Source organism: Chenopodium album, chromosome 11 (assembly GCF_948465745.1).
Source record: "Chenopodium album chromosome 11, dcCheAlbu1.1, whole genome shotgun sequence".
NCBI classification, from domain to species: domain Eukaryota; kingdom Viridiplantae; phylum Streptophyta; class Magnoliopsida; order Caryophyllales; family Amaranthaceae; genus Chenopodium; species Chenopodium album.
In genome coordinates this window covers 53,441,260-53,451,441 of record NC_137844.1, presented here as the reverse complement: position 1 = coordinate 53,451,441, position 10,182 = coordinate 53,441,260, and the positions used below count along the sequence as shown (strand labels likewise).

The following is a 10,182-nucleotide window of genomic DNA, read 5'->3' as shown; positions in this document are numbered from 1 at the left end:
AGAATAGGTGCTCAAAATACTATGAAGGTTATTTTAAAGTACATTTTATTAATCTTAAAAGTTTCTTGAACAATAGATTGAACGTACGAGATAATTACGCAAGTAGGCTAAATTCACCTTGATAGAGACTTGATTGTAAGTTATATTCAATACTTGTGTTTGATCTTGATCACCCTTGAAAATTTTCTAACTTTGTCCCCTAAATTATGCTCCTAGTTTATGCCTTTTTTACCCCCTTTGTTTGTACAAGAAAGTGCCACTAGCCAATGAAAACCTTTATCTTTTTCTTTATTTTTGAAAATGAGCTAAATATATTGTCACATAAACCCAAATTAAATGATAACAACAAATCATTAAAAAAAAAAGTGTAACATAGTATGTTGGTTAGTACAAACATCACTAATAGAAGCAATAATACAAGTTTTACAATCTCATTGACCCATGAAGTTAATTTTTTTTTGGATCAAAGAGCATAAATGATATACAAAATACAGTGTAAACTTACAATTTGCCAACTTCAACAAATTAAATATGCTCGCATAAACCAAAAAATAGAATTTAAATAAATAAAAGGAAATTTTGACAATTACCACCTTCTGTTATGTCCATTTTAGCAATTACCACCTTATATTTATTTTTTTTAAAATTACCACCTTTTATTTTCAAAAACATCAAAAGTTACCACCTTCTTGCCCCCCAACTACCACGTGACGTCATTTTGGACCCATTTTTTCCCTTTCCTCCTTATTTCCCTCACATTTCTCATTCCTATTTGGATTCTCATCTCCCCTTTCACTTTTTTTCCCCCAAACCACCAATAATTGTTCGTCAATTTTGATTTGGAGGAATGAATTGGAGTCTTTTTGATTGTTTGGGGAAAAAAGAAGTGAAAGGGGGGATGAGAATCGAGTTAGGAATGAGAAATGTGAGGGAAATAGGGAGGAAAGGGAAAGAATGAGTCCAAAATGACGTCACGTGATAGTTGAGGGGCAAGAAGGTGGTAACTTTTGATGTTTTTGAAAATAGAAGGTGGTAATTTTCAAAAAAAAAATAGAAGGTGGTAATTGCTAAAATGGACATAACAGAAGGTGGTAATTGTCAAATTTTCCTAAATAAAACTTCTTCCTCCCCTCAAAATAAAAAAGGAACTTTTTTTCTCTTCTAAATGGTTTGCTGAACCTGCAGATAATACTTAGCAGTCAGAATATATAAACAAAATGTTGCCATGAAAAATAAGCAACATTTATGATTATTTTCTAAATTTGATCATCATCATCTAAAGTGGTTTAATTTTTCCTTTGTTAGCATGAAGAGAGTACTGTGAACTCCAATTGTCCATTCCATTCTTCCCCTGGCTTAAGGGTGATGGGCTTCTCAATTGCGGATCCATCAACACATAACATTTTCTTATATTCGTCGTCTCCTAGATCTGCCAATGCCTTTGCTTTCTTTTCCCATGGATTCCACACCGCTGAAAGATATTTACAAGTTAATTGTCAGCAAAACTTGTATATAGTAGTACAACTTGCTAGCAATCCGTCGATAAAGCTTATAATTATGCATTTGTAACACCAATAATGTGTTTGAAATTCACAAGTACGTGAATTCCAAGCACATTTATGCATTACAAGTGTTTCTTTGCTAGGTAAGAAACACTTGCAATGCATCTTCGTTACATAAAAAAAAAACTAATCACTACTAGTCTAGCTACTCTGTAGTAAACAAAACTGACTTAACAGAATAAAACTTACCAACATCAGGAAGCCCTTGCTTTCTTATCTGAAATGTTCTTTTGCTTCCATGATCAAAGAGCGCGACTACATCTGATGAACTCAAATAAATTCGATCAACCTGCACGAATATATAATTCATTAGTTGAAATATAATTTGAGTTCTGTATATACAGAGAGGCAGTATGGTTTGAATTTATTTGTGTTGTTAAAAAAATTCCTAATTAGTACCTCAATAAGTCCAATAATGCAATATATGCTACATATTAGAAATCTGGGTTATGTTATGCACCTCTGATTCAAATGTTAAGGCATCTCCTTGTTCTGTAAATCTCTGCCTGTCCTGTAAACAGTCGAGGTAGTCCAGAGTTTCCAACCCCTCCACTCGAACTTCACTGTATCATTAACCCGAAAATTGACCATCAGACTCGAAAATGATAGAAAAAACTGGTAGCTAGATGCATAACAAAAACAATTCAATTTTCTAACAAAATCTGACCCTATATGTTAAAATTGAGTAGAGTGACACGCTTTATAAATTTGTTTCTTGACTTAATTCAAAACGAACGAAAAGGGAAAGTGTTAACATCGACAAAGAAAGAGGTATTACCTGATATCTGAGATTGCAAAATATGTACGGAATGCAATATTGAAACTCAAGGGCTTTCCATTTGCATTCTTAACACGCGATCTCAATACAAGATTGCCATCCTCGGATAGTGTAACCCTGACTCGAATCTCAAATCTGAAACAGAGAATTTGTTGTTAGACCTTAAATCAACTAGTAAAATTGTTAAAATAAGATTCTAGTTAACATATTACTAGTACTTGAGTAGTACATACTTGTTAGGCCACACTTTAAGATCTTCATCAGAAGGTTTTAACAACAAATTGACCGTGGCATGGCCTTTCGATTTATTAGTACGTGGTGAAGGAGGCTGATCGTCGATCACCCACATTCTATTCCTCGCGAAACCATGTTGTTCTAACAGGCCGCGGCTTCCAAACTTCAGATCATTCCAATGGTAGATGCACAAAATTACAGTAATCAGCTAATAATGAAATTTATGTTGGTCTAATCATTTTTTTTTAATTTTTTTGTAACTTTTATAAAAATGAGTAAAATTAGATTTTAATTTACCTGTGGAAAACATATGGGGATTCCTCCTCTAACTGCATTTGGCGGCTTAAACGTAGCCTGAATCAGTCAAATTTAAGGATGATTATTATAAATAATTAACTGCAAAGCATATGATTAATATATAATTACCAATAAATCAACATACTAGACCAATTCTTGACAACAACCCCACCTCTAACTTATATCGAAAAGTCTAAAAAATGATAATTAGTACTGTACTAATTATTTCTTAGACTACAGAAAAAATCAAAGATATTATTATTAGGAACCTTCCTTGTTATTAAAAATAATGAAATGAAAAATATCAGAAGTTTCATTGAAAATAAAATAATTAAATTAAAAAAAAAATTGAATAGAAATGGGGTGGCATACCTTGCTGCTCATGAACAATAATTCATCTCCTTGTTCATTCTTCCATGAAAGAACTTGACCACCATACAAGCTTATCTAAATAATCGAACACCAAATTAATATTGATTTATAGAAATAAAACCGCGCAAAGTGGGAAGAACTTTAAAAAACGGATAAAAACAGAAAAGTGTATAGAAAGATCTTTAAGGAACGGAGGGAGTAATTAAATAAGACGATGATAATAATATGGATAGGATGACTTACTCGAACGGTAGCGCCTCTTTGATTTCGAAGAATGATTTGAGTAATACCAATTTTGTCTTTGATTTCTTCATATGATGCAGGTCTTGAATCCAAGGAAATTTCTTCACAATTAGTCATTTTATTTTTCTCAACAACTAAGAGAGATAATACCATGCAAAGTTTATAATACAAGTTGTGTATTTATAAACTTTGGAGAAATATATAATTCACCGGCCAAAATAAAAGACTATGAATAATGAGGCAGAGGAATTTTTAATTAGAGAATAATTTTTGTGCAAAATTTTTCAGAGGAAAGAAATAAGAAGTAGAGGCTTGAACTTTGAATATATATAAAAGGGAAGCCGCCAATTAAATTAAAATAAAGTTTAGAAAATAGGACTCTCTCTTACTTTTTTGTACATAAATTTTTCTAAGGAGAACAAAGACTTCCAACAACCACTTTAACTAACTTTTACTCCAACTAAAAACAAACCCTTTTAATTATTTTTCTTCTGACTAAAAATAAATTTTTGAATGCTATAAATACTACCCAAAACACCCAAAATAATAAAAATAAAAACAAAAGTAATTATTGGTGTACAGGTGGCAAAAAGATAGGATATTATGATTGTGCACAAAATTATTTGTGTGAAAAAAAATTGACACAAGAAAAGGAGACCCAAAGATCACAAATTCTGAATTGTGCGAATTGTGAAAGAGCTTGAATTTAGCGAGACTCTTACGAAAACTATAGTCCACAAAATAAAAATTATATAAAAAGTTTGGTGTAAAATGAAAGAGATATATAGAGGAAGGTTAAGAAGGGTCAGGAACTCTTATCATTGCACACTAGAATTCCCCCAACCCTTTATTTTAAATCATTTTTTGTGGGTTGATTATGACCTTCTCTATTATTATTTCCCCTGATTTATAATACTTTATATGTTTTGACTTTTTACATTATATTAGATTAAGTCCCGTGTTATACACGATTTTTACAAAATTTTATAACCAATTATAATGTTAATTCAAAATCTACCAAAAAATAATACTCATATTTTTAAATGAAATTAAAAAAAAAAAAAACTTGAATCTTATTATGTACTCGTACTCAGTATCTTGGAATATGAAAAGAACATATTATAGATTATTAAAATAAACAAAAAAAAAAAGAAAGGAATTTTAGGCGTGAATTTTTTTAATGAGGTGATGACCTGTGTCATTTTTATTCACCTTTAGTATATATTTCTGTGAAATTTTTTAATGAGGAGATGACCTGTGTCAAATGATTTTTTATTTTATTTTATGACAAGAGTTATATATTGGTCTAAATGCTTGTATAGTTGTATACTTAATAAATATTAACTTTTTATAAATAATTTCTTTAAATAAATTAATACAGAGTATTTCAAGTTATTAATGATTAAAGTTGTGCGTTTGCAATCGTGTCCAAAGAAAACAAGTGACTAGGTGAGATACCGTGGGACAGGGGAGTATGTAATAACAATTGATTAAGAGAAATAGTAAATTAGAAAGTGGATACTCGAAGGGTCAACTTTAGAGAATTATAGGATTCATTTATAGGGTTAATGTATACTTTAATTTATATCATTTGATTAGCTAGCTTTGGAAAACAACAAAAGGGAATAAGAGAAAAGTATGGAACATAAACATTTTACATCATATTGTTAAATTAATTAGTATGAGTTGGTGACGAAATTTTTGTTTGGTTGTTTGGAATGATTGGAGTTGTAGATTATTTGATATAAACTATGTTGTCATTGTGAGATCCTACTTGGATAATGGGGATATGGATATACCCGACGTGTAATCAAACAATATTTTTTTCTCTAATGATCGAGAATCCTTAATTATCTTCCTATTTGTGATTCGTGAAACTAATTTATTTTTAAATTTTTGGTAGCCGCATAATTAAAGAATTTATAAAATCTCTTATATACGTATTGTTTTTATATGGCTAAAGCTAGTTGTGTGGATCATTTTTGGAATTTTATTGTATCATCAATGATATTCATGATCAAAATTGTATCAATGTGTGCTATCGACTATTGAGTGAAAGAGAAAGGCTAGTATTAATAATTCTATTTTCTAATGTGCTATTAAGTCGAATTGATTATTATTGTAGGTATTGATCTTTCATTGATAGTGTTTTTATTTTATTTTATTTTATTTATTTTATTAATTTGGTATTCATATGAAAATCTACTAATGCAATTCTTTTGGATTAATGTCTTTCTGAGTATAAAGTGTGATTTCTACTAATATATATATGTGTAACTCCTACTCCTAAAATGTGGTTATATATATATATATATATATATATATATATATATATATATATATATATATATATATATATATATATATAGTCCTTTTTTATTATATATTTATCAACATTATCGTGTCTTCATTTACCCAAATTTGGCATTTTTGAGCTTTGTATTGAATACATATAACCTTATCTAAATTTATGTGTTTTTTTAAGGCATGCAGTAACTTATTTTGTTTGAGTTATATGAAATTATTGAAACTTATTTTGATTTTAATTTAATTTAATTTTTTTCTTTTTTTTTTTTGGTCTTACTTAAACATTGTTTATTTAAAAATAATTCAAAATAATAAGTTGAACAAATTACATTATTGAAGGTTATCAAACATAAAGTTACGTACGAAGAATAATATGTATTATATCAAATTTATGAAGCATTATACATTTATACGTAGTATTATATATTATATTATAGAATGACACATATTTGGACAAAAGAAATTGGTTGTATTAACATACATGTAGAAGCAAAACTAGAAATGATGTGGCTAAACCATATAATGGTGCCACATATTCTAATTGCATGGCGACACCTAGCCACATCGACCTCATGAGCTTCAATCTATTGAAGACATGTGGCACATGTTAGTATGTTACACTGTAATATTGCAGAGGAAGTACTAATGTAGGTTTGATATGTATTTTCAAATACATATCAAACCTTAAAATATTGAAAAGTATTGTAAAGCACATGGGGTTGAGAGAAAGGAGGAGAGAGATGGGCACGTGGGACCAGTTTTTAAATGTACCATTGAAAGTTTATATAATATCATTGAATGTGTAGTGATACTATTTCTACACGTAGTTAGTACCACTGAATGAATATACAGTACCATTGAATGAATATATAGTACCACTGAATGTTCAATGATACTATTTAATCATCTAGTGATACTATTAATCACTCAGTGGTACAATTAAATCCAGCACATGAGGGTGAGAAAAAGGAGGAGAGAGATGGGTAAATTTCATGCGAAATGTCTCTTATGCCCCTTGATATGTATGTCCAGGTACCTATCAAACCTCCCTTTAGAAGACCTCAATATTGCATGGCTTGAAACCCTAATCAAGCCTTTAAGATCCAATAAGATCACGCCACGTGCTAACCAAACATGTCATTTATTCAAACTTCTGAAACTCATCATATGTCAGGATGACTGTACCTAATAGTATACTACTTGATATATAGATCAATAGAAGGATCTAAATCGATCTAAAACAACTTGTGTAATTAAAAGACTTCTAATTATAATTTAGCTCATATAAGTCATTTACCTAAGTTATTAGTTAATTGTGTAATTTATATGACTGTAATTTATATGATTGTGTAAAGTTCCTTATCTAAGTAAGTATCAACAATCACCACATTCCAATCCCTAGCCAATAAATGGCAATGAATATTTAGTTAGGTTACACTGTAAACTTGTTCTAAACATTCCCCAAAATACTGCCATGTATGTGAATCATATGATGGTTACATTAATAACAATATTACTTGATCAATTTTTCGTAAATAATTAGGTTACCAAGGCATTGGAGGGGAAGAGGAAGATCCCAATTTCCCAACCAACAAGATTACCATCATATCCTTTTTTTAGGTATGTGTACATGTACGTAGTCTTTTAATTTGTAAACAACTCCCAAGTCCCAAGCCCAACTTAGTTGTAACCTACGTATTATATAGTAATTCCTGGATACGTAATATTCTTATATTTGGAGGCCACAGTACAATTGAACATGTGATAATTTATTTAGCTATTGTAAAAAAAAAAAAAAATAGAAAAAGAAGAATAAAAAGAAGATAATTTATATAGCAGTGATGGAAATTAAATAAATTACCCCACATAAGTAATGTTGAAGGAGAAAATTATTCAGTTATGGATTACTTAGCTCAGCTCCCTAGTAATATTCTTGTTGTTCAAGCATTTATTATTATTCTTATGGATCCTTTTTGTTCTTCCCATTTAACTTTGAACAAGTCTTGTATAAGGCGAGTGTACGTTAATTTTATTGTAAAACGGGCAATTTGAGAGTAACTTAAACTATTATGTTAACTTTACCTACTTAAAGGGTAAATTTTAATTAGTTGTTGGTTTGAATTTTATTTTAATGTATGTGTAATTTGTTATAAATTGATGATTACATACTATAAAGACCAATATGATTAAATCTAATACATTATAAGTTTTTTGTAAGATAAAATTTATTATTTGAAAAATAATAACTTTTGTAGTATAAAGGGTAACTTTAATTACGGAAGACTATTCAATGGCTACAATAAAATTGGGGCCATTGTAATGATATTAAATCTTAACTTTTTATTTTTAAGAAACGATCTTATCCATTCATTTATCACTTTAAAAAAATAAAAAAAAATAAATAAATAAAAAACTACTTCATATATAAATTGCAGTAGTTTTTAAAATCCAAATTAAACTAGTAAGAAACACTTTTTTCCCAAAAATTAAATGTTAAATGTGTTTAAATCATATGCCTTTTTAAGCTTCAAGATCGAAACTTGTACCTTCCATGGAAAATCTATTCATTCCAACCTATATCTGTTAAAAAAAAAAGAATAAAAAAAATTCTTCCAACTTTAATTTATAGAGTACGTAATTACTCTCCATAACTCTTGCTGGTGATATTAAGTTACCATTGTCTAGGTAATTTCTCATTGGATTGATTATCGAATTGAATATGAATTTCACGTTAAGTGCAGTGCATTGAATGGTTGTTCATAATCTGCAGAAAATTAGCAATGAAAGATTTAGGTATGGAGTAGTTTATTTTTGGGGGAAAAACAATTAAATTTTTTTAAGGTAGTTTTTTTGGTCAGCTTAATCAATGGTATTTATTTATATAATGAAAATCAAGGGTGTAGATTTCATTATTACAATGGCTACAATTTTTATTATAACCATTGCAAAACTATCCCTCTAATTACTACTATAAGTTAACATATGCCCGCCTTTTTGAAGAATTTTTGTTTAACTTTTTATGAGATTAAAAAAAAATCAAAACAGAAATTAACAAAAAATATAGGAGAGTATTAACACCATCCATAAAATAGTTACTGCATTATCTTTATATATATACATATATATATATTTTTTTTTGGTGAAAACTGCATTATTTTTATATTTATGAAAATATGATGATATGGATTTATCAACTTTTGTTTTTGTTTTTCTTTTTTTTCCGGTCTAGCTAGGAAAGTCATTTTTGACGGGAGTATCCTAAATTGAGTATGTCATACGTACCGTGGGAGACTAGGCAAGAAAAAGTTGGCTTTTCAATTTAATGAGGTTAAAGACTTAAAATAGTGTGAATAAAAGAAAAGGTGCTTGACTTTTTTTATATGCATTTGACTTGTTCAGGGGGTTATAAAAGACATTGTTGTATGCATGTAAGCAAACATGTTAAACATAATTAATGATATGTGACGATGAAATGAGATTTTCCTCTTTTAACGGCCAGTCAAATATTAGATGGATATGGCAAAGAATTAGTTTCTTATGACCCCACCACACTAATATTAGTATTCAAATTTGAGATATACTTGCATGAAATACAAATTTCGTTAGTAATTTCCTATGTTGTTCTATCAAAGATGGCTAGGGCATATTTGTGCCGTTGTGCATGCTTGTGTCGTGCCATGCCTGTTTATGGGTAAATGTAATGTAATTGTACATGATTCATTCTTCTGATTTTTAGCTTGCTCTTTCGTGCCATCTTCAAATCGGTAAAACATGCAAGACAAAAATCACTCTTTTTTTTTTTTTTTTTTTTTTTTTTTTTTTGGGTGCAGTTTAACATGCAATATATTTTAGAAAGATGAGTTGAACTGAGTATATATTGTGTTTCAAAAAAAAAAAAAAAAAGTAAAAACTGAGTATATATTGGGCATTCAAACAATTTAAGGTTTATTGAGAATCAAAATTATAAATAAGTGTCAGTGGGCAATGGGTTAATAATTTTTTTAAAAAATAAGAGATGTAAAATGAGGTACTAATAAAGAAATGGACAATTTAGAAAAATAAGGCAGTTTAAAAAGAATATTATCAGAATATGATGAGTACAAGTATTAATAAGACTTAAAGGTGTCGATTAATATATTAGATCAAAGATAGTGTGTGAATAAATTATTTTATGATTTTTTTTATGGAGTGTATATATGTAATCCATAATAATTATATGCAACTGCATATCAATTTGATACAATATACAAGTATATTAGAGCATCTCCAATGGTATGGAGAAGGGACTTGCCTGCAAATTAATTAAAATTATAAGCATGTAGCTTATTATTGGAGTGAATTGTTGAATGTAGCTTATATGAGCAGCCCTGCTCAAACAAGCAATACTGC

General features: G+C 29.1%; 1 protein-coding gene across 1 annotated transcript; it reads right to left on the bottom strand.

Moving 5' to 3' along the window:
- Positions 1-380: 380 nt before the first annotated feature.
- On the bottom strand, positions 381-4,197 carry LOC145567756 (putative glucose-6-phosphate 1-epimerase). The gene is made up of 8 exons (XM_081627126.1): positions 3,487-4,197; positions 3,244-3,318; positions 2,872-2,928; positions 2,574-2,737; positions 2,341-2,475; positions 2,023-2,125; positions 1,752-1,851; positions 381-1,471 (listed from the first exon to the last, which is right to left on the bottom strand). The coding sequence occupies exons 1-8, from the start codon at positions 3,637-3,639 to the stop codon at positions 1,302-1,304; spliced, it is 957 nt and encodes a 318-aa protein (XP_081483252.1). The 5' UTR covers positions 3,640-4,197; the 3' UTR covers positions 381-1,301.
- Positions 4,198-10,182: the final 5,985 nt, after the last annotated feature.

Coding starts and splice junctions, on each gene's coding strand:
- LOC145567756 (XM_081627126.1), bottom strand. CDS start 3,639: ATGGTATTATCTCTCTTAGTTGTTGAGAAAAATAAAATGACTAATTGT. Junction 3,319..3,486: donor AAAGAGGCGCTACCGTTCGA/GTAAGTCATCCT, acceptor TCGATTATTTAG/ATAAGCTTGTATGGTGGTCA. Junction 2,929..3,243: donor TATTGTTCATGAGCAGCAAG/GTATGCCACCCC, acceptor TGACTGATTCAG/GCTACGTTTAAGCCGCCAAA.